A 24,709-nucleotide genomic window follows, 5' to 3' on the forward strand; every position below is an offset into this window, starting at 1 on the left:
TTTCTGGGCCTTAGAAAGTGAATTTAAAAGAGAAGATCCACGTTAAGCTCTTTACTGATTTCTGTAGAAGAAGCCTTTGGAGACTCTACATTTGAAGACTCTAAGGATAGAGTGATCCTAACCAGTGCTATTCTTGCAAATCTACTCAGACAGCATCTGAAGACTTGTCACATAAATGGTTGAGAAACTCCCAATGCTGGCTGCTTCTCTTCACCTAGGCCATGTCACCTTTCTCTCTCTTCAAACCCAATGAATAAATAGGATTCCAAGAAAAAAACAGAACAGACCCACAAGGCATATGACAGGCCAAGACCATTTTTAATTCAAGAGATGAGTGTTTTAAGCAATTTTAAAACAAATATTCATTCAAAAACAAAAACCTATCTTCCAAGCACACCCCAGCAAAGCATTTTAAGATCCTTACGTATTCATCGTGCTCTCACTTAAGGTCAAGGTGCAGCTCTCATTTCCAAGGAGAACTCTAGTTTTCTTTAAATCGAATTTATTATTCCTCCGAAATCCAAAGTCCCAGCCACATATGGTCAGTCTTGTCCCTCCTTCAAGGGGTGCACTAGTTGGGAAAACCTACAAGGACAACATAGAACTTAAAAAAAAAATCCAATATATTATAATTTTTCATACGTGTGGAAAATGAACAAACAAAATGTGTATCCTTAAATCGTCTGAAATTCTTCCATTTTCCCACAATTTAGTAAAAATGGAATGTTCACTAAACGAAAAAGGGTCACAAATTTGAGAGCATCTGGAATAAACAATTAAAACTACCTGACATGCTAATGAAACAAGTTGTTTTCAGAAGGTCCAGAGATGGGACAAAGAGCAGATGCAGCCTGGTAGGAATAAAGGGCCTTTTTGAGTCCCTCTGTATTTTCTTTCTTTCTTTCTTTCTCTCTCTCTCTTTCCTTCTTTCTTTCCTTCCTTCCTTCTCTTTCTTTCTTTCCCTTTTTCCATTTCCTTCCTACCTTCCTTCTTTCCTTCCTTCCTTCCTTCCCTCCCTCTCTCTTTCTCTCTCCTTTTTTCTTTTTTCTCTCCCTCCCTCCCTCCCTCCCTTCCTTCTCTCCCTCCCTCTCTCTCTCTTTCTTCTTTCTTTCTTTCTTTCTTTCTTCTCTCTCTCTCTCTCTTTCTTTCAAGATAGAGTCTGGCTCTGTTGCTCAGGTTGGAGTGCAGTAGTGAGATCATGGCTCACTGCAGCCTCAACCTCCTGAGCTCAAGCAATCCTCTCACATTAACCTCCTGAGTAGCTGGGACCACAGGTCTGGGCCGCCATGCTTGGCTAATTTTTTTTTTTTTTTTTTTTTTGTAGAGATAGGGTCTCACTATGTTGCCCAGGCTGGTCTCAAACTCCTGGGCTCAAGTGATCTTCCTGCCTTGGCCACCCAAAGTGCTAGGACTACAAGCATGAGCCAGTGCACCTGGCCCTTTCTGGGCCATTCTGAAGTGAATTTATCTTCCAGGGATCTTTCAGGCAGGAGTAGAAACACATTGGGCCCAGACTTTTACTTGCTCATAACTCTGACTGTAACTCTTCATCAGCCTTCAGACTGAGCTCAGATCAAACTTCTTCATGTGCCCTATAAGCCAATGTCCAGCCATTATATGCTTTGCTCTGTGCACTGGCTGTGTGCACTACATTCTGGTTGCTATGGTATTCCCCGCCCAGAAACAAAAGTTGCACAGCAAAAATACCTTTTTTGGTATCCAATGTTTGCCAGTTGCATTCAGCAGCTAGCATAATACAAAACACAGAGATGGTTTTGAATACATGTCTGCCATTCGTTCATTCATTCTTTCTTTCTTTTTTTCTTTTTTTTTTTTTAGAGAAAGAGAGAGAGAGAATAGGAAGGGGGGAAAAGGAAGAGAAAGAGAGAGAGAGAATGGGGAGGAGGGAGAAGGAAAAGAAAGAGGGAGAGAGAATGGGAGTATTGCTTTCTTGCCCAGGCTAGAATGCAATTTAGTAATGGGTATTGAAAACCTCTTTTATACTGATAATTATGCTTAATGATGTAGTCAGGAAGGAATAAGGGAAGAAGATAACAAACAAACAGCCAACCAATATTTAATTTAAACCTATGAAATGCTATGCGGTTACTGAGGAGTGATTTACTTCCAATTATATAGTCACCTTTGGAATAGGTGTGAGGTGGTAATGTGTGTTTTGTGTATTTGAAGTGGAGAGTTCTATAAATGTTTATTAAATTTACTTGTTCCGGGTCTGAGTTCAAGTTCTGAATATCCTTGTTAATTTTCTATCTCGTTGATCTATAGAATCGTTAGCTCTTCTTGTTGCATTGATCCTTTTGCCATTATGTAATGTCATTCCTCGCCTCTTTTGATCTTTGTTGCTAAGTCTACTTTATCAGAGGCGAGAATTGCATCTCCTGCTTTTTGTTTATTAGTTTATTTTTACTCTCTGTTTGATTGGTAAATCTTCCTCCTTCTCTCTGAGTCTTTGTGTATCGTTGCATGTAAGATGGGCCCGGATACAGCATACCGATGGGTTTTGGCTTTTTATCCAATTAAAATATATATAAGTTTAATACCGGCATTTGATGCTAGCTGGCTGTTTTGCCCATTAGTTGATATAAATTTTTTATTGTGTTAAAGTTCTTTGCTTTTTGATATATTTTTGGAAAGGCTGATATTGGTTGTTCCTTTATATGTATAGTGCTTCTTTCAGAAGCTCTTATAAAGCAGGCCTGGTGGTGGTGAACTCTCTAAGTACTTGTTTGTTCGCAAAAGATTTAATTTTTCCTTCGCTCGTAAAGCTTAGTTTGGCTGGATAGGAAATTCTGGGTTGAAAGTTCTTTTCTTTAAGGATGTTAAATATTGGTCCCCACTCTTTTCTGGCTTGTAGGGTTTCTGCTGAGAGATCTGCTGTAAGTCTGATAGGTTTCCCTTTATGGGTAACCTGACCTTTCTCTCTGGCTGCCCTTAGTATTTTCTCCTTCATTTCAACCCTAATAAATCTGGCGATTATGTGCCTTGGGGTTGGTCTTCTTGAAGAATATCTTTGTGGTGTTCTCTGTATTACCTGGAGTTGAATATTACCCTGCCTTGCCAGGTTGGGAAAATTTTCCTGAATGATATCCTGAAGAGTATTTTCCAACTTGGATTCATTCTCTTCATCACATTCAGGTACACCTATCAAACGTAAATTAGGTCTTTTCACATAGTCCCATATTTCCTGGAGACTTTGCTCATTCCTTTTCATCCTTTTTTCTGCATTCTTGTCTTCTCGTTTCATTTCACTGAGCTGGTCCTCGACTTCTGATATCCTTCCTTCTGCTTGATCAATTCGACTGTTTAAACTTGTGCATGCTTCGCGAAGTTCTCGTGTTGTGTTTTTCAGCTCCATCAATTCACTTATATTCTTCTCTAAATTGTCCATTCTCGTTAACATTTCGTCAAACCTTTTTTCAAGGTTCTTAGTTTCTTTGCATTGGGTTAGAACAAGTTCTTTTAATTCACAGAAGTTTCTTATCACCCACGTTTTGAAACCTGCTTCTGTTATTGGAACACACGTGTAATCTATTAAGCCTTGTTCCGTTACTGATGAGGAATTGCAATCCCCTGTAGAGGGAGAGGCATTCTGATTTTGAGTATTCTCTACCTTTTTACGCTGATTTCTTCCCTTCATTATATATTTGTCTGTCTGTCGTCTTTATAATTACCGACTTTCTACCTGGGTCTCTGACGTCCAACTTGTTGATTCCCTGCGCCGAAATCTGAGCAATCCACTGAGCCGGCCAAAACAGCGGTGTTAAGATTGATGGTGCTTTTCTGCCCAGGAATCTCCGGACTCTGCACTAAGAACTGGCGTGCTAAGGCACCAGCAAAACCGCCACGCCGGCCACAAGAGTCGCCCTGGCGACCCGTGGGGCTCCTCCACTGGGAATCTCCTGGTCCGTGAGCAACTAATATTCGTCTGAAAGTGTGGCGTCCTCTCGTTCTTTGCGCTTTCACTGGGAGGTACGTGCCCGAGCTGCTAATCATCAGCCATCTTGGATCTCTCTCTCTCTTTCTTTCTTTATTTTATTTTTTAGAGATGGGGGTCTCACTCTTACCCAGTCTGGAGTGCAGTGGCACAATCCTAGCTCACTGCACCCTAAAACTCCCGGGCTCAAGCAATCCTCCCACCTCAGCCTCTCGAGTGGATATGGCTACAGGTGTGCGCCACCTTTCTCAGCTAATTTTTAAATTTTCTGTAGAGATGGGCTCTTGTTATGTGGCCCAGATTTCACTCATTATTTATTAATAAAGCACCTCCTGTGTGCCAGGAACCAACAAATAAGTAAGTGAATCTGCTTCTTTATACCTATTAATTCACGTTTATTAATGACTGAAGATTTTTCCTTTTTCTTTAAATATGGTCACTATTTGATGTATAGCAGGCTGGTGAGTTGACACACTCCGCCTTTTAACATTTATGTAATATTTAATACACATAATATGTTGTTTCCATTAAAAATAGATAAAAACAGAACCAGAGAGGGTCCAAAATCAGTATTGTAACAATTTTTCCTAGTTATCTTCATTGGCCTTATTTTACATCTCATTTATAGGATTAAATTTTACCCCCGATGGGTGATGTCAAGTAAATAACAAGTTCATTTTATTATTGCAGACTCACTTTTGGTGTGTTATCAATGGATTTATTGATGAAACTTGATCAGTCATGATTTAAGACAGCATTAGGTACCTATGAAGTGTGTAAGATAACTGCTCTCAGGCTAAAACTGTTAAAACAAAACACATTTCCAAGTTAAAAATAAGCTTATTCTCAGCAGCTTTGTGACAATTGAGAAAGGAAATGCTCTTTTGGGGGCAGGGACATATTGTAAATTGTGCTATAAAGTACAATGGTGGGAAAACCAAGATAGAGGCAACTCAAGAATCAGTAAAGGTATTTGCTAAAGCTCAGTTTGTGAACGTCTAAAAGTCATTCTTTCACAATTAAGAAGGGCTTTTAGTTAAATTTAGATTTGCAAACATTTCCATCCTTCCTAAGTAAATAATTGCAAACCAAAGTCTTAACTCACTCTCATTATCAAACCCCTTTAAAGTTTTAGCTTAAAGCTTTTATGATAGCCGTTTTACCCATAAAAATCCATTACACAGTTGGCCTTTCCTGAAAATTTACCTCATCCATGTCTAGTCAAATGAGAACTGCTAGAAAAAAATCTGTTTATTATTATTATTATTATGGTAGAAATCCAGTAGGAGAGAACGGGACATCCAACCCTCCCAGGACTCTCTTCAGCCAGAGGCAGTCACACAGCTGCTGCGGGCTCTTCTAATGAGGCTTCCCCACTGAAAACAGCTGCCCAAGGCTGATGCTGGCCTGATCCCACTGCCTACATCCTGTGTTTCTATGTAAAAACCGAACTCTGTCACTCTACACACATCATCACCATCACTTTCTACAAAGGGACTGGGTGATGATTTGAGAAAAGACTCCGAGAGCTGTGCAACTGGGGCAGTGGCAATAGGAAGAGATATTATAAGCCCTCTGCTAGCCTCTCCAGATCCGAAAGGCTGGCTCTGCTTAGCTTTTCTCTCTGGGCTGGGCATTTTCCCCTCAGCTTATGGGGTAACCTTTACCCTTCCAGGGAAAAAGGAAGGAAGCAGTTGTGAACTACACACCCTTGGATAGACCCAACAATGGCTGGCAAACTCCAAGTTATCCTGAAGGGCAGAGAAACTCTACGGGCAGGAAATGAGCGTCCGGCATAAAGCCACAGAGGCTGGATCTCCTACCTGCCTGGATAGGAGAGATACAGCCACAAACGTAGCCCTTGTCTGTCTTTTCACAGGTGAATCACATCACTGATGGGCCCATTCCAACAGTATTTTAAATGATCATGTTTTCAAAACCCATTAGGATAAAATCTGAAAAAACTAAAAAACAAACCAAAACAGAACAAAAAAATTCCAAACGAGATCTTTCCTCTTTAGGAAAAAAAGTCACAAATATATTTACTGGTGGCAGTATACCACTTGCCTAGCCTCCTACCCTCACATAATACTGCTTTTCTGAGTATTCTGATCATTTAATAAATAGTTTTATTGTCTCACTGGGGTTGAATTTTCAAGCCTACAAGATTTCAGAATATATTGGAAAGTGCTCTTTCTTTTCTGAAGCATTTCTCATTGCTCTTTAAGTATGAGATCAGATACCATGTTTGATGGAAAATAATGGGCTTTCAATCCTGAAATCTCTCATATCTAGAACTGCAAAGAATTTCAGTCACTGAACATCATGTACCTTGAAAAGCAGGTTAACCTGCATGTATTAGAAAGTGAAACTCTATACATTAGCTGGACTTTGTGCCTGCAGAGTTTAAGACAGATATGAAATAGATGAATAACCTGTTTTTTTAAAATTATACTTTAAGTCCTGGGATACATGTGCAGAAGGTACAGGTTTGTTATATAGGCATACATGTGCCATGGTGATTTGCTGCACCCATCAACCTGCCATCTACATTAAGGTATTTCTCCTAATGTTATCCCTCCCCTAGCTCCCCACCCTCCAGCAGGCCCTGGTGTGTGATGTTTCTCTCCCTGCGTGCATGTGCTCTCATTGTACAACTCCCACTTACGAGTGAGAACATGTAGTGTTTGGTTTTCTGTTCCTGTGTCAGTTTGTTGAGAATGATGGGTTCTAGCTTCATTCACGTCCCTGCAAAGGACATGAATGCATCCTTTTATATGGCTGCATAGTATTCCATGGTATATATATGCCACATTTTCTTGATCCAGTCTATTATTTATGGACATTTGGGTTGGTTCCAAGTCTTTGCTATTGTGAATAGTACTGCAATAAACATATGTGTGCATGTGTTTTTATAGTAGAATGATTTATAATCCTTTAGGTATATACGCAGTAATGGGATTGCTGGGTCAAATGGTATTTCTGGTTCTAGATCCTTGAGGAATAGCCACATCGTCTTTCACAATGGTTGAACTAATTTACACTCCCATCAACAGTGTAAAATCGTTCCTATTTCTCCACATCTTCTCCAGCATCTGTTATTTCCTGACTTTTTAATGATCACCATTCTAACTGCCATAATGGTATCTCAATGTGGTTTTTGATTTGCATTTCTCTAATGACCAGTGATGATGAGTTTTTTTTCATATGTTTGTTGGCTGCATAAGTGTCTTCTTTTTAGAAGAGTCTGCTCATATTCTTTGCCCACTTTTTGATGAGGTTTTTAATTCTTGTATATCTGTTAAAGTTATTTATGGATTCTGGATATTAACCCTTTGTCAGATGGATAGATCACAAAAATTTTCTCCCATTCCGTAGGTTGTCTGTTTACTCTGATGACAGTTTCTGTTGCTGCGCAGAAGCTCTTAATTAGATCCCATTTGTCAATTTTGGCTTTTGTTGCCATTGCTTTTGGTGTTTTAGTCATGAAATCTTTTCCCATGCTTGTGTCCTGAATGGCATTGCCTAGGTTTTCTTCTAGGTTTTTATTTTTAAGTATTTAGGTTTTACATTTAAGTGTTTAATCCATCCTGGGTTAATTTTTGTATAAGGTGCAAGGAAGGGGTCCAGTTTCAGTTTTTTGCATATGGCTAGCCAGTTTTCCCAACACCATTTATTAAATAGAGAATCCTTTCCCCATTGCTTCTTTTTGTCAGGTTTATCAAAGATCAGATGGTTGTAGATTTGTGGCATTATTTCTGAGGTCTCTGTTCTGTTCTATGGGTTTATATATCTGTTTTGGTACCAGTACCATGATGTTTTGGTTACTGTAGACTTATAGTATAGTTTGAAGTCAGGTAGCATCATGCCCCCAGCTTTGTGCTTTTTGCTTAGGATTGTCTTGGCTATATGAGCTCTTTTTTGGTTCCATATAAAATTTAAAGTAGTTTTTTCTAATTCCGTTAAGAAAGTCAATGGTAACTTGAAGGGGATAGCATTGAATCTATAAATAACTTTGGGCAGTATGGCCATTTTCATGATATTGATTCTTCCTATCCATGGGCATGGAATGTTTTTCCATTTGTTTGTGTCCTCTTATTTCTTTGAGCAGAGGTTTGTAGTGCTCCTTGAAGAGGTCCTTCACACCCCTTGTAAGTTACATTCCTAGGTATTTTATTCTCTTTGTAGCAATTATGAATGGGAATTTACTCATGATTTGGCTCTCTATTACAGGTATATATAAATGCTTGTGATTTTTGCACATTGATTTTGTATCTTGAGACTTTGCTGAAGTTGCTTATCAGTTTATGGAGGTTTTGGGCTGACAGGATGGGGTTTTCTAAATATACAATCATGTCATCTCCAAACAGAGACAATTTTACTTCTTCTCTTCCTATTTGAATACCTTTATTTTTTTTCTTGCCTGATTGCCCTGGCCAGAACTTCCAATACTGTGTTGAATAGGAGTGGTGAGAGAGGGCATCCTTGTCTTGTGCCAGTTTTCAAAGGTCACATTATAGTATTCTCTGATGTTTCCAGTTTTTGCCCATTCAGTGTGATATTGGCTGTGGGTTTGTCATAAATAGCTCTTATTATTTTGAGATACGTTCCATCAGTACCTAGTTTACTGAGAGTTTTTAGCATGAAGGGATATTGAATTATATCAAAGGCCTTTTCTGCATCTATTGAGATAATCATATGATTTTTGTCATTGATTTTGCTTATGTGATGGATTACATTTATTGATTTGTGTATGTTGAATCAGTCTTGCAGTGGGTAAACTTTTTGATGTGCTGCTGGATTTGGTTTGCCAGTACTTTATTGAGGATTTTTGCATCGATGTTCATCAGGGATATTGGCCTGAAACTTTTTTGTTTGTCTCTGTCAGGTTTTGGTATCAGGATGATGCTGGCCTCATAAAATGAGTTAGGGAGGAGTCCTTCTTTTTCTATTGTTTGGAATCGTTTCAGAAGAAATAGTACTAGCTCCTCTTTGTACCTCTGGTAGAGTTTGGCTGTGAATCTGTCTGATCCTGGACTTGTTTTGGCTGTTAGGTTATTAATTATTGCCACAATTTCAGAACTTGTTATTGGTCTATTCAGGGATTCAAATTCTTCCTGGTTTAATCTTGCGAGAGTGTATGTGTCCAGGAATTTATCCATTTCTTCTAGATTTTCTAGTTTGTTTGCATAGGCGTTTATAGTATTCTCTGATGGTAGTTTGTATTTCTGTGGAATCAGTGGTAATATCATCATTATCATCTTATTGTGTCTATTTGATTCTTCTCTCTTTTCCTTTTTATTAGGATGGCTAGCAGTCTATCTATTTTGTTAATCTTTTCAAAAAACCAGATGCTGGATTCATTGATTTTTTTGGAAGGGTTTTTTGTGTCTCCATCTCCTTCAGTTCTGCTCTGATCTTAGTTGTTTCTTGTCTTCTGCTGGCTTTTGAATTTGTTTGCTCTAGCTTCTCTAGTTCTTCTAATTTTGATGTTAGGTTGTCAATTTTAAATCTTTTCCACTTTCTCCTCTGGGCATTTAGTGCTATAAATTTCCTCTAATCACTGCTTTAGCTGTGTCCCAGAGATTCTGGTATGTTGTGTCTTTATTCTCATTGGTTTCAAAGAACTTATTTATTTCTGCCTTAATTTCGTTATTTACCCAGTAGTCATTCAGGAGCATGTTGTTTAGTTTCCATGTGGTTGTGCAATTTTGAGTGAGTTTCTTAATCCTGACTTCTAATTTGATTGCACTGTGGTCTGAGAGACTGTTTGTTATGATTTCCATTCTTTTGCATTTGCTGAGGAGTGTTTTACTTCCAATTATGTGGTCAATTTTAGAGTAAGTGCCATGTGGTGCTGAGAAGAATGTATATCCTGTTGATTTGGGGCAGAGAGTTCTGTAGATGTCTATTAGATCTGCCTGGTCCAGAGGTGAGTTTAAGTCCTGGATATCTCTGTTAATTTTCTGTCTTGTTGATCTGTCTAATATTGACGGTGGGGTGTTAAGTCTTCCACTATTATTGTGTGGGAGTCTAAGTCTCTGTAGGTCTCTAAGAACTTGCTTTATGAATTTGGGTTCTCCTGTATTGGGTGCATATAGCTGTCCTTGTTGCATTGATCCCTTTACCATTATATATTGCCCTTCTTTGTCTTTTTTGATCATGATTGGTTTAAAGTCTGTTTTATCAGAGATTAGGATTGCAACCCCTGCTTTCTTTTTTCTGCTTCCCATTAGCTTGGTAAATATTCCTCCAGTCCTTTAATTTTGAGCCTATGAGTGTTGCTGCATGTGAGATGGGTCTCCTGAATACAGCACACAGATGGATCTTAACTCTTTTCAGTTTGCCAGTCTGTGTCTTTTAACTGGGGCATTTAGCTCATTTACTTAAGGTTAATATTGTTATCTGTGAATTTGATCCTGTCATTATGATGCTAGCTGGTTATTTTGTCCATTAGTTTCTTTATAGTATTGATGGTCTTTAAAATTTTGTAGTTTTTGCAGTGGCTGGTATCAGTTTTTCCTTTACATATTTAGTGCTTCCTTCAGGAGCTCTTGTAAGGCAGGCCTGGTGGTGACAAATTCCTCAGCATTTGCTTGTCTGTAAAGGATTTTAATTCTTCTTCACTTATAAAGCTTAGTTTGGCTGGATATGAAATTCTGGGTTGAAAATTCTTTTCTTTAAGAATGTTGAATATTGGGCCCCCTTTCTTCTGGCTTGTAGTGTTTCTGTAGAGAGATCCACTGTTAATCTGATGGGCTTCCCTTTGTGGGTAATCTGACCTTTCTCTCTGGCTACCTGTAACATTTTTTCCTTCATTTCAACCTTGGTAAATCTGATGATGATGTGTCTTGGGATTGCTCTTTTTGAGGAGTATCTTCATGGTGTTCTCTGTATTTCCCGAATTTGAATGTTGGCCTGTCTTGCTAGGTTGGAGAAGTTCTCCTGGGTAATGTCCTGAAGAGTGTTTTCCAACTTGGTTCCATTCTCCCCATCACTTTCAAGTACACCAATCAAACATAGGTTTGGTCTGTTCACATAGTCCCATATTTTTTGGAGGCTTTGTTCATTCCTTTTCATTATTTTTTCTCTAATCTTGTCTTCATACTTTATTTTAAGTTGATCTTCAATCTCTGATATCCTTTCTCCTCTTGAGTGATTTGCCTATTGATACTTGTGTATGCTTCACGAAGTTCTTGTGCTGTTTTTCAGCTCCATCAGGTCATTTAAACTGATTATTCTAGTTAGCAATTTCTCCAACTTTTTTCCAAAGTTCTTAACTTTCTTTGCCTTGGGTTCGAACATGTTCCTTTAGCTTGTAGGAATTTGTTATTACCCATCTTCTGAAGCTACTTCTGTCAATTCGTAAAACTCATTCTCCATCCAGTTTTGTTTCTTTGTTGGTGAGGAGTTGTGATCCTTTGGAAGAGAAGAGGCATTCTGGTTTTTGGAATTTTCAGCCTTTTTTTGCTGTTTTTTCTCATCTTCATGGATTTATCTACCTTTGGTCTTTGATGTTGGTGACCTTCGGATGGGGTTTTTGTGTGGACGTCCTTTTTGTTGATGTTGATGCTATTTCTTTCTGTTTGTCAGTTTTTCTTCTAACAGGCCCCTCTGCTGCAGGTGTGCTGGAGTTTGTTGAGTTTGCTGGAGGTCCACTCCAGACCCTGTTTGCCTTGGTATCACCAGTGGAGACTGCAGAACAGCAAAGATTGCTGCCTGTTCCTTCCTCTGAAAGCTTCATCACAGATGTCAGCTGAAGCTTTCCTGTCTGAGCTGTCTGTCAACCCCTGCTGGGAGGTGTCTCCCAGTCAGGAGGCACAGGGGTCAGGGACCCAATTGAGGAGGCAACCTGTCTTTTAGCAGAGCTTGAATGCTGTGCTGGGAGATCCACTGCTCTCTTCAGAGACAGCAGGCAGAAACATTTAAGTCTGCTGAAACTGCACCCACAGCCACCTCTTCCCTAGGTGCTCTGTCCCAGGGAGATGGGAGTCTTATCTATAAGCCCCTGACTGGGGCTGCTGCCTTTCTTTCAGAGGTGGTCTGCCCAGAGGGGAGGAATCTAGAGAGGGAGTCTGGCTGCAATGGCTTTGCTGAGCTGTGGTGAGCTCTGCCCAGTTTGAACTTTCCAGCGGCTTTGTTTACACTGTGAGGGGAAAATTGTCTACTGTAGTCTCAGTAATGGTGGATGCCCCTCCCCCCACCAAGCTCCAGCATCCCAGATCGACTTCGGACTGCTGTGCTGGCAGTGAGAATTTCAAGCCAGAATTTCTTAGCTTGCTGGACTCCGTGTGAGTGGGATCCACTGAGCTAGACCACTTGGCTCCCTGGCTTCAGCCGTCTTTCCAGGGGAGTGAATGATTCTCTCTCTGGCATTCCAGGTGCCACTGGGGTATGAAAAAAAACTCCTGCAGCTAGCTCGGTGTCTGCCCAAACACAAAACTGAGTAGTTTTGTGTTTGAAACCCAGGACCCTGGTGGTGTTGGCAACAGAGGGAATCTCCTAGTTTGTGGGTTGTGTTAGGAAAAGCATAGTATCTGGGCCAGAATGTACCGTTCCTCAGTGCACACTCCCTCAAGGCTTCTGTTGGGTAGGAGAGGGAGTTCTCAACCCCTTGAGCTTCCTGGGTGAGGCAATACCCCACCCTGCTTCAGCTTGTCCTCCGTGGGCTGCACCCACTGTCTAACCAGTTCCAATGAGATGAACCAGGTACCTCAGCTAAAAATGCAGAAATCACCAGCCTTCTGTGTTGATCTCCCTGGGAGCTGCAAACCGGAGCTGTTCCTACTAGGCCATCTTGCCAGCCACTCTAATCTGTCTTATTTTTTGAAGTAAGAATGCTAACTGTCACGGTCTAGTGCAGCATGAAATCTTCCTAACAACTATGAACCTAGAGGGATTTATGGACTCAGCTGCCCTACCTTCCCCCTAACTGCAGCTTAAGCCTCGCCAACTTGTGTATGGTAGTATGCAAGCTTTGAGAATCATCAACTACAGAGTGCTAGAGTTAGGAAGGGTGAGAGAGGAGGGAGATTCAAATATTGCAAGAGATTCTCTGGTTCCAGAAAATTCTGAAATATTTACTTTATTTTAAAGCATTTTAATATAGCTTTTATGCTTGTAAAAGGAAGCACTTAAGTAAAAATTAAATGTTTCATTTGTACAGGTTATCAAAACACATTCTTTACTTAAAACATCAGCTTGGCTATTTTTGAAATGAAATCGTTGTGATTTAATTGCATGGGCACATATTCTCCCTATCTCTTTCATGGAATAGGAGAGTTCAGATTCCTAGTGTCTCAAATTGCTAAGGTTGTGTGTTTATAAAAGTATAAAATTGCACATAGTTTCATAAGTATACTGAACAACAAAAAAGCATTCAGTTAAATCTATATTATAGTATAGATTTAAATTTGTTTTCTTACTGTCTTTAGTTTATTCTCTGGTTGAGCAAGCTAAGTCTTAATAACTGTAACACCTAACAGAAAATAACTTGGTTTAAAACCCAGTCACTCACTACAAATCTTGCTCCAAACCATAACTAAATGAAAACAGCCATGCACTTGGGGGTGGTTCTCGTTCTGACTTGCACATTTTGTTTACTTGGGCATGAACCAGGTGACCGAGACCTTTAACTTGAATCTTTCATGAGAACGGTTTACTAAAGTCCAAATTTTTTACATGCAGGCAGAGAAAATACATCCTAGGTTCTCACCAGGGAAGTGTTTTTAAGCAAGATGTTTTGGACCAAAAAGTTTTTAAAATTTCATGGAGATTTTCATAATGCCAAATATATGCGTAAGCGAATAAGGCAACAGAGGTCGCATGGCTGTGATGTTAGAACTGATGTCTATTGCCAGAAACTGAGTCCTCTATCAGCAAAAGATGTGCTTGTCTTATTCTAGACTATCTCTCCCAGGGTCCAGAGGAGAGCCTGCTAAATGGTATGTACCCAGTAAATATTTTCGAAATGAATCAAGGAATGACATGGCTTACAGGATATAGGTGTTAGTATAGTCATTTGTTGAGCCTTTACTTTTTTTCTGGGAACACTGAGGGAGGACTCACAGCCACCCATGGGTGTTGACCCTCCACTTGCCTCCCACATCACCCTGGGAAATAATCTCCAGTCTCATCTGTGAACAGACAAAGCCATCATCTGTGCCTTGGACAGGAAGAAAACTGTCCCATGTGCCCCAGCATGGTAGGGATCACCAGTTTGCAGGATTCAGCTTAGGGTTCCAGGATATGCTATGAGCAGATCCGTTTCTGTGATGCACGCTCATGTCTGGGCATTTGGCAGATACAGGAAGTGGTGAGGAATCAGAGAGTGGGTGAGTCAGGAGGGAACAGGCCCCAGTATGAGAAAATGGTGAGCACTGTTGCTCATTCACCACTATTCTTTTATTCACCTGGCACTAAGGGTGAGTGGCTGCCCAGGGAGAGAACCTAGAGAATGTGAAGCAAGCACTTCAGGTGCAGGACTTGGGGGGATGCTCAAGTGCCCCCTGAGGGATAAAGCCAGGAGGGAGATGGTGCTTTGGCTGATGACTCACAGCTGAATGAGTTAATTGATTTTTTAATTTGTTTTCATTAGTGGGATTTGTGTCAAAAAAAAAAAAAAAAGAAAGAAAGAAAGAAAGAAAAGAAAAGAAAAACAAAACAAAGCCATGTATGCCAGCCAGTAGAGGTTCCTACCTTATAGATTGTAGGCAGACAGGTCTCTTGAGTCCATGTCCCGCTGGAGCATTCCTCCGATTGCACACATTTATCGTGGCACCAGCCACACTGCACAAAAGAAGGAGCAGAGAGGCACTGACTGCAGGACTGGAAATGTCTGCAGCCCAAACCATTCAAAGGGATCTTGGTGATCTGTGAAGAGAAGGCGTGGAAAGAGCTTCCAGAGGGGTATCTAGTTTGTTCGTTAATTATAAAGTAAGTACACAAAGGTACATGTAAATATCATTTGATGGAATTTACTAGACTTAGAACCTATGTGTGCAAATCATGTAATAACAGTAAAATTTCAAAAATCTGATTCCTTCCTTTCCTCTATTGTTAGCAGTTATGTGAAAAAGTAACATTATTGTCCAGTGAGTGTAGCATTGTCATCATTGTGCCCTGTCTGAGATGATTTTAAAATAACAAGAAAGTATATTTTAGGTAGTGGGAAAACATACTTGAATCTCTGGAAATTCTAAGTAAGGTTACATATCATTCTGGCATCAAGATGCACGTTCTCTCAGAGAAAAGGGATTATTGGCTGGAATTGGATTCCAATGTACATTTCCAGGATTTATCCGCCTGCACTAGAGTTCTGCCATTAGGACTGTAATTCTCATTCTGTGCGTTTGTTTTTTTTGTTGAGAAATATAGGACAAAAGGAGAAGTTTTGAAAAAGGCCTCCCTTAGGTCTAGTCTTCCTTGAATAACAAATTAACTCGATTTCAGAAGATCTCTGGAATACTCACTAAAGAACGTAATGGAGGAGGGGTAAATTTGAGACGAAGAGAGATGTTATAAAGGGCCAAATGACACTGGTTGTAAATATCTGTTTGAAAACTGTATCTATGTTCTTCCCTTATTCCTTCCAAATATTGTTAAGCACAATTATTGGCATAAAAGAGGTTTTCAATTCCCATTTTTAGACTGCATTCTAGCCTGGGCAATAAAGCAATATTCCAGTTCTCTCTCCCTCTTTCTCTTCCTTTTTCTTCCTCTTCTTCATTCTTTTTTTCTTTCTTTCTTCCTTTTTCTTTTAAAAAAAAAGAAAAGAAAAGAAAAAGAAAACCGTATCTATGGAAACTCCCTGTGGGAACAGCTTACCTTCTTCCCAGTGACAACCAGTGTATAGCCATTCTGGTTTAACGGATGCTCCACGATCACTTCTGGAGACACCGGGTGAGAGTCCAGGAGAAAATTCACATGAGGGGTTGATGGTACTGATCGAGAAACCACAATCTAACAAGGAGAAAAGTTATAACACCCTTATTCCAACAAACTCAGTTTAAACATAAGTGGAAAATGCGGATGATAATAGTAATAACAGATTAGCAGGGCTTGTGGGTGTTTGAACTGAAGACCCAACAGTTCCTCTCATTGTAAATCAATATGTCATCTTCTAATCTCTTGCCTTGAAGCCAAATTATCTGAACCCTGAAGACAGAGTTTGCCTATGATCTTTTAATGGTTTCAAGGGAAGGAGATCTTTCAATTGGCAGCACATACAGAGAAGTCCCCACAATTGTATTGGGAAATGGAGGAACCAAAACTCCAGAAAGAAGACACCGCACATGCTACAATGATTGTGGATTATTTTTTAATCTGTCTTCTTAATCCTCCCCTCCAGGCAGTTTCCCTTGATGTAATGATTAAGAGTAGTGGACGCAGAGTCTGGAAAACTGGAGCTAGTTTCAGCTGTGCTACTCTTAAGCCATATTTATAGTTCTTTTCAGGTCAAAACAGGCCCCCAGCTACTTTGAAATCATGTGTTGTATTTTTTTATTAACCACTGTCCCATGATATGTTATTACTTGTATTATAAAACTCTACTTCTTGGTCTGGCTTTAAAATAAGGCCTGATGGTTTTAACAATGCCTGGGAAATGAGGGTTGATGATCGATTTTGCCTTCAGGTTTTTAAAATTTGGGATGTTTCCCAGATATCTAATTTCCATTAGAACCCAGTAAATATTAATAAAGTTCAGAGAGTGTGATTGACAACAATTGGGATAAAATCCTAATGATTATCTTAGATGAACACTTAGATTTTAGGATGGTGTTGGAGCTCTCAGAGAAACTTTCACTCTTAAGTAGATCACTGGGTTGCATATACATGAAGGTGCAGGAGGCTCAGCATAGCTCTAGGCTTGAAATCTACTTTGTGAAATTGCCCAACATCTCTAATAAACTTTCATTGCATCGAACGTGCATTTACTCGCGGTGGGTATAAAAATAATAGGAAAACATGGACATCTGTGAGATTCCGAATAGTTACATAGCCACTACCTCTACTTCAGCTTTCTCATTCGCATAATGGGAACGAAAATTACAGGAGTAATTACCTGCTTTGTACTCTAACAAACACATACAACGCATAAATTTCCTGGGGAACAATTGCAAATTTTTTCTTCAGCACAATAAAGGAGCCAAGTAGCCTGAAGCAATTTGAGAAGATTCTCAAAGTACCTAATTTGCTCTCAGAGAGTGGATTGTTGATAGAGAAACTAACCAAACTCAGGTACAGTCGTTAAAGTTAAACATCATGACATTTGTGCTCTAATGTTTGTTCTACCCTAAGCACTCAATGCTTTCAAAACATCTCCATTAAAAAGGGTGGTTATATTTGCACAGAAGTTAAGTGATGGATTAAGGGTCACTTGGTCAGGATAGGGAAGGTTGGAAACTATTGTTATTTCCTAAATTTGGGGCCCAATAGGTATTGGTGACCTCTGCAGGCAAAGTGCATAGAAATTCAATTACCAGTCCCACCTCTCTTTGGGTACTGGTTACCAGCAGAATATCAGATGTCAGACTTCCAAAGCCTCTATCTCAAATTATCCAGATTTTGGTTACCCAATTTTGCAAACTTAACTCCCTTCTGGTGCTCACTACTTCTCATTTTTCCTGTACTCCTGCCCAGTACCGCCCCCCCCCGCCCCCCCCCATATTTCTTAGGCTGTTGCAAATCACTTCAAACTGCAAAGGTAAAAAAAAAATATAAACAAAAACAAAAGCAAAAAAATTCCTTTTGTCACACGGAAGTCAAAAAGAACACAGAACAGCAGCCTATCTTAACACCCTGACTTTGTTTTCCATCTCATTCTGCGCTTTGCACCTCACTGAAGATTTTTCATCACTATGAACCTTCCAATGGACATCTGCATTTTGTGTCTGTCTCCCTGGTTTCCTCCATTCTCCTTAGACCGGCTACATAACAATCACCTCCTAGAGCCCTTTTGTTTTCTCCTACCTTCTTTAATACCATTTCCCAAATCTATAATAAGCAATCTCTTCTTAATTACTAGGTCATCATCTTTGACTTTCTGAAATATCTGAAGACCATCCAGATAGTCCTTTCCCAGAAAGAATTAACCTTTCTCTTGCTTTTCGGAAGTTATTTGCATCTCTGGACTTGGATCGATTGATCTGTGCATCCCCTGTTAAAGAGCTTTGTCTGAAGAGCACCAAATTTATGGTACTTTCATAACAGGTAACTGAGCCACACATTGTGCTAAGTGCTTTAAATGGATATTTCATTTACTACTCACAATAATCCTATAAGGTAGGTACTATTATTTTCCTTAAAGAAGAATTCGACAGAGAATTTCATGTAGAAGGTACAAGAGTCAGATTTCCACAGAGCTTTATCTGAGGCCAGAATCCATGTGCTTGACCTCTTCTTAAACACTCAACTGCTAGACTCTTGGAGCGCCAGAGTAAATACCAATAAAAAAGCTTCAACCCTGAGCTCCCAAGAGCCACTTGTGAGTAAAAGTACTAAAACAAATTTCACAATATATTTGCCTTGCCAATTACTCCATGTTTCAGTGATTTTAGCTGCACAAGTTAAGTGTGCCTAAGGTGAAAGTCTCTGCATCTGAATAGTTTCTGATGGCATAGAGAAAATGCTACTAGTACACTTCACCAAGCTCTACTTTTGATCATGAGTTAGCAGGAGTGTTGCTTGCTACAGAAAATGGGATGAAGATGAGAAGAAAGGAATGCACATGGAAAAGTGAGGTGACTTGGAAGTGAGAATGCCATTTGGAATTTTGCGCAGGGATTGTACCGCAGATACAAATGCCTTTTAAATTGATCATTAACTCGTTCTCTGCAGAGCTACCTACTGCTATAAATGTTTTTCTATCCTTAATTCCTTACTTTCTCTTATTCCAGAATTCTAAATAATTGATTAACCACTTTAACTCTCAAAATACCCCTGAAGCAATGTGTGCCAGAAATTGGGAGTTCCTTTTGGTTGTCATGGAGATATTTCTAGGGACAGAACTAAATTTGGCATCTAAATGTAATTCTTACGATAAATAACCTAACAATCTTAGAAGAATTAGCATAAAATAGAAGACCAGCATTTATCTTTTGAATTTCTACTGTTCAACAGCTAATCTTTAGTATTTAGGTCACAAAATCTTTTTTCGTTAATGGTCTTGAAAATACAAGGCTAGCACATTTGGGGCAGGGCAGAACGTGAATTTACTGGATGGTGTGGTTTTGATCTCAGATTGCCTCTCCCGGGTAGTACATGGGGTATGTACAAATAACACTGTTTTGGCTAGGTCCCCAAATTTGTAAATCTGAACAAAGTAATTTTGTGTGAGATATCCACAAACATCTCCTCACCTAAGGTAAAGGCCATATCTCCTCACCTCACATATACAGTTTTATCTTTAATTAAACTGTTTTATTAATAGTATTAAACTTTGAGAATGATGAATATAATTTAACATAAAATGTTTGTATGTGATTTCTGTATACTTCCCCCATTGTTTTCAAAGTGGAAAACTGAACAGTTTTTAAAACTTTTTGTTTTTTGAGACAGGGTTATAGAATGCTTTCATTATCTCAAAAAGAAGCCCCACATCCCTTAGCCATCATTCCCAGTCTCCGTATATCTTCTTAGCCCCTGACTACCACTAATCTACTTTCTATCTCTATAGAGTTTCCCATTCTGGATATTCCATACAAATGGAATCCTATGATACATGGTCTTTTTGTGTCTGGTATATTTCACTTAACACAATGTTTTCTTTTTCTTTATAAATTTTTTTGAGACTGAGTTTCACTCTGTCACCCAGGCTGGAGTTCAGTGGCAAGATCTCAGTTCACTGCAATCTCTGCCTCCTGTGTTCAAGTGATTCTCCTGCCTCAGCCTCTCGAGTAGCTAGAATTACAAATGTGGGCCACCGTGCCCAACTAATTTTTATATTTTTAGTAGGGATGGGGTATCCTCATGTTGGTCAGGCTGGTCTTGAACTCCTGACCTCAAGTGATCTGCCTACTTCGGTCTTCCAAAGTGCTGGGAAATACAGGTGTGAGCCACTGTGCCTGGCCTTAATTTAATGTTTTCAAGGTTTTTCATGCTCCTTTTTATTACTAAACAATATTTCATTATATGGATATGCCACCTTTTATTTATCTATTAATCACTAGATGGATGTTTGGGTTTTCCACTTTTTGGCTATTGTGGAATAATGCTGCTATGAACACTGATAACTTTCTGTGTGAACATATATTTTCACTTCTCTTGGGTACCTAGAAGTGGAATTGCTGGGTCTTATGGCAACTCTAGTTGATCCTTTAAGGCAGTACCAAGCCGTTTTCTACAGTGGCTGTACCATTCTACATCCCCACCAGCAGTGTATGAAGGTTCCAATTTCTTGACATCCTCACTTATACTTGTTATTTTTTAAATTTTCTGGATTCTAGCCAGTCTACTGGGTGTGAAGTGGTACTTCGCTGTGGTTTTGGTTTATAGTTCTCTGCCAAATGTTTTCTTAAATTTAAGTAAGAGGGTTCACAGCCTTCCTCCCATTCCTCTGGCTCAAGATAATGCTTGGGCATTCCCTGCTCGATACGCCCGTCAGTGTTCTGAAGAACATTTCCTCATGGTCAGACTGGACTTCTGTGAAACAGGGTCCTGGAGGGGCTGGAGGCAGGGAAGGGGTGGAAGAAACAAAAGTGGCCTCTCCTTAGGAAAAGCAGTCAGAGCAGGAGGGGAGGCACTCCCCAGACACCTGTGCTTGGCAGAGGTGGTGAAGGGTTGGTGGCATATCCTATGGGAGGGTGCAGAGCAGAAGTGTTGGAGGCAGTGCATGGTGGGGCTGGAACAGCGTGTGTGAGTGGACCTCTTGAAGGAGAAGAGAGGCCCCTGGAAGTTAAGGGTTGAACAAGACATAGGGTTTAATGAGAGTTTCTGTGAACTCAGAACATTTCATATCCTTTAATATTCTTGGAGAGATCTGAGTAACCACTGGAATGCCTGTTGGCATTGTACTACTTTCATCAAGACACTGACAACCAACTCTACAGGTATGGGTTCCACAAGTGACACTCCTGGTGGCCTTCAATGCATCTGAAGTAGATGGAAGGCATGTTAGAAAATATGCAACACAGTCCTTCTTTGCATAGTTATCCTGGGGTCAAATAGCAGTAGGGCCAGGCGTGGTGACTCACACCTGTAATCCCAGCACTTTGGGAGGCTGAGGCAGGAGGATCGCTTGAGCCCAAGAGTTCAAGACCAGCCTGAGCAACATAGGGAAACCCCATCTCTATAAACTGCACCCCCCGCACAGTAAACCTTGTTGTGAATGATTCAGTCTTACAGAAATATAGATTAAAATGTAACTCCGAAGCCTACATATGATCTTTTGAAGACTGAAGTTTCCTTTTTTATGAACAGAAAACATGCATTTCTATTTTAAGGCCAACAAAACTGAACGGGAGCTTTTGATATCATCTAGATTGATTTCTAATTTAAAAGTTAAGAACAATAGGATTCCTGTTGGGGAATAAGGAAAGCTTCATTCTTAATGAGAGATGATGCAAATTATTGGATTTTCTTTTATTTTAAGAGACAGGGTCTTGCTCTCTCATTCAGGCTGGAGTATAGTGATATGATCGTAGCTTACTATGACCTCAAACTCTTGGGCTCAGGTGATTCTCCCGCCTCAGCTTCCCAGATGGCTAGGACTACAGGCATGGACCACCACACTTGCCTAAGTTTTTTATGTCTTGTAGAGATGGGGTCTCGCTATGTTGCACAGGCTGGTCTGGAACTACTGGCCTCAAGCAATCCTCTGGCCTCCGCCTCCCAAAGTGCTAGGATTACAGGTGTGAGCCACCATGACTGGCCAATTATTGAAAATTGAGGCTCAAAGAAAAAAATGTGGATGAAGAAGATGACACTATTCATAAATGGATCGGGTTATAGCAGGATGTGACCTAGGAATTCAGGGAGTACATTTGTTTACCCTGTAGTTCCCAATACAGAATACAGACTGTGATCCTCAAGGCATATCTTAACATATCAGCTATTCCTTGCTACCTTAATATACAAAAATACTGAAATAAGAAGCTTATTTAAGCCTTAATGAAGGCATGGGGTTTTGGGGTTTTTAACTGTTTCAGAATCTAGATTAACCTGCAAGAGTTTAATCTGCATTTTCAAGGTATTTCTGATGCCTCTTTCTGCTTTCCTGGTTCAGGTTTACTATTTTCTTCAGTATGTGATAAAAATTGGTGTTTATTTAGAAAGAAATCAAAATATGAAGAGTGATCTGTTTCAATGATGGTAAATATCTAGTTTTTTGAACAAGGAAAAAATAAAAAGAAGTAGAAATTGCTGATTGGTACTAACAGCTCCAAAAGTGGTAAGACAAAGTGCCAGATAGCAAATGGTGAATTAAATGAAGTTTACTCTGTTCTTTCCTTTGTTCTTTTTGGTAAATGGGTACAAGTGCTTCTATACCAACTTGACATTTTAAAGGCCAGGTACATCCAAAAGGCAAAACAATTTTCCTGCCTGTTACAGTACTGATGTGTGTGCTTCAGCTTTCTGAGATGAGTCAAAAGTGAGTCAAAATGAGTCAATATCAGATGATTGAGACATTTGTAAAATAATGTTTTGAACATCTAAAACCCAAATAAGCTAGGAAATTTATTAAAATTTTAAAACAACTAATTCTTTCAAATCAGTATTTCAAATATGTTGATTGTACAATTAACCAATTTATACACAGAATATACCTGTTTCTGAAATTAAACAGTAATAGAAGTTCAAGAAACTACTGATACATATATATTTCATGACTTAAAATGTCTCTCTGCTCTTTCCAAAAGCACCCATGCAAGAAATCTCAGTTATTCCTTGCTACCAAAAGCCAAACAAAAGCTTAGTATTGTCCTATGATTTCAAATACTTACGATATTTTTAATTTCTATGCATGTAGCAATGTATAAGATATGTCTTTCAAGAGCACGTGTTAACTCATTTTGGGAGACTAAACATAAACTGGACTTGATTTTTAGTTATGGACATAACTGAAATTATTTTTTATAAAAGATTATTTCTTACACGAAAGAAATTTCAGAACTCTTGAGTGTATTGTCCTCTAAAGAAATATACCAAAGCTTCTGGGCATGGTGACTCATACCTGTAATCCCCGCATTTTGGGAGGATGAGGTGGGCAGATTGCTTGAGGCCAGGACTTCAAGACCAGCCTGGCCAACATGGCAAACACCTGTCTCTATTAAAAGTACAAAAGTTAGCTGGACATAATGGTGTATGCCTGTAATCCCAGCTACTTGGGAGGCTGAGGCACAAGAATCACTTGAACCCTGAATGCGGAGGTAGTAGTGAGTCAAGATTGCACCACTGCACTCCAGCCTGGGCAACAGAGCGAGAATCTGTGTCAGAAAAAAAAAGGCAAAGCTAACATTCTTTAGGGTTAAAACTAAGTTAATGATGTACACATTAAAAAAGGCAGATAATATTTTTATCTGATCATTTTATAAAAGAGATGTTTAAGTCAGAAATCTCTAAAGAGAATTGTTCAAGTTTAAGCTTCCTTCAGTTGTGTCTCTGTCAGATGTTTAAAATATTGATGAATTGAGGATCTGTGTCTACATACTCTAAAATGGCAGTAATTCCAAACATGATGCATACCATGGGCTTCTCACAGAAAGCACTGACATGCCACAATGGGGGCATGTGAACTGAAAGAATTTGAAGACAGGAGGTCAATAAATAAATTAATTCTTCTTACTGGAAGTGAGAAATTATTCCTTTTTTTTTTGGAGACGGAGTCTCACTCTGTCTCCCAGGCTGGAGTGCAGTGGTGCCATCTCGGCTCACTACCTCCCGAGCTCAAGCAATTCTCCTGCCTCCGCCTCCCCAGTAGCTGGGTTTACAGGCATCCACCACCACACCCGGCTAATTTTTGTATTTTTAGTAAAGAGGGGGTTTCACCATGTTGGCCAGGCTGGTTTTGAACTCCTGACCTCAGATCGACTCACCTTGGCCTCCCAAAGTGCTAGGATTACAGGCATGAGCTACTACACCTGGTTGTAATTATTCTTAAGTTAATTGATTACTAACACAATTATTTAAATAGTGGTCATAAGTAATGATCTTGAACATGGGACATCTTTTTAGGTGATCTCTACCTCCTTGGGTTTTTTACTTAAGATCCAACTAGTCCAGTTAAGAGGCAGAAGAGAACAGGAGTGATGAGCGGACAGTAACAGCACTAAGGAACTGGGAGAGGGGAAAGGAGCATACGGGAAGAGCAAGGATGGAACCACGGAGCCCAGTAGCAGCGGCGACAGTGCCCAGGCAGTGACCAGTGGGAGCAGGCACAGGGTAGTGCACACAGTAGTTGCCCGGTGAATATTTGTGGAGCTGAACTTGAAACAAATCTTGAAAGGGCCTCCCCACCCCCTCCCACATCCTTGATCCACTCACTCTCCCTGGCCTGACAGTCATGCACAAATATTTTAATAGCAATGCTTTGCATTGAGAGATTAAAGGCCTTATATAAGTGCTGTTAAAAAAAAATCAAGGAAGCATTGTTTTGGAGGTAGATTAGATGAGGCGCTCAAAAGGAAGACGTGGACAATCCCTGTGATTAGTCCTATGATCTTCATGAGAATCCCTCTTCCCTCTCCCACGTAGCTGTGCACACTGTGTTAATGTTCCCAATCTGGCTCTGTTCTACATCTCCTTCCCCGGTTTGTA

General features: G+C 39.8%; 1 protein-coding gene across 1 annotated transcript in view; it reads right to left on the reverse strand.

Annotated features, from left to right (window-relative positions):
• The window catches only part of MET (MET proto-oncogene, receptor tyrosine kinase), a 126,965-nt gene that overhangs the window by 44,308 nt on the left and 57,948 nt on the right, over window positions 1-24,709 (reverse strand). The window contains exons 4-6 of the mRNA XM_012456983.3: window positions 15,782-15,916; window positions 14,654-14,827; window positions 425-585 (exon numbers count right to left, since the gene is read on the reverse strand). Of these exons, the coding sequence (XP_012312406.1) occupies window positions 425-585; window positions 14,654-14,827; window positions 15,782-15,916 (470 nt within the window). The remainder of the gene's footprint in view (window positions 1-424; window positions 586-14,653; window positions 14,828-15,781; window positions 15,917-24,709) is intronic.

Source organism: Aotus nancymaae, unplaced genomic scaffold (assembly GCF_030222135.1).
Source record: "Aotus nancymaae isolate 86718 unplaced genomic scaffold, 86718_ANA_hifiasm-v0.15.2.pri h1tg000002l, whole genome shotgun sequence".
Taxonomy (NCBI): Eukaryota; Metazoa; Chordata; class Mammalia; order Primates; family Aotidae; genus Aotus; species Aotus nancymaae.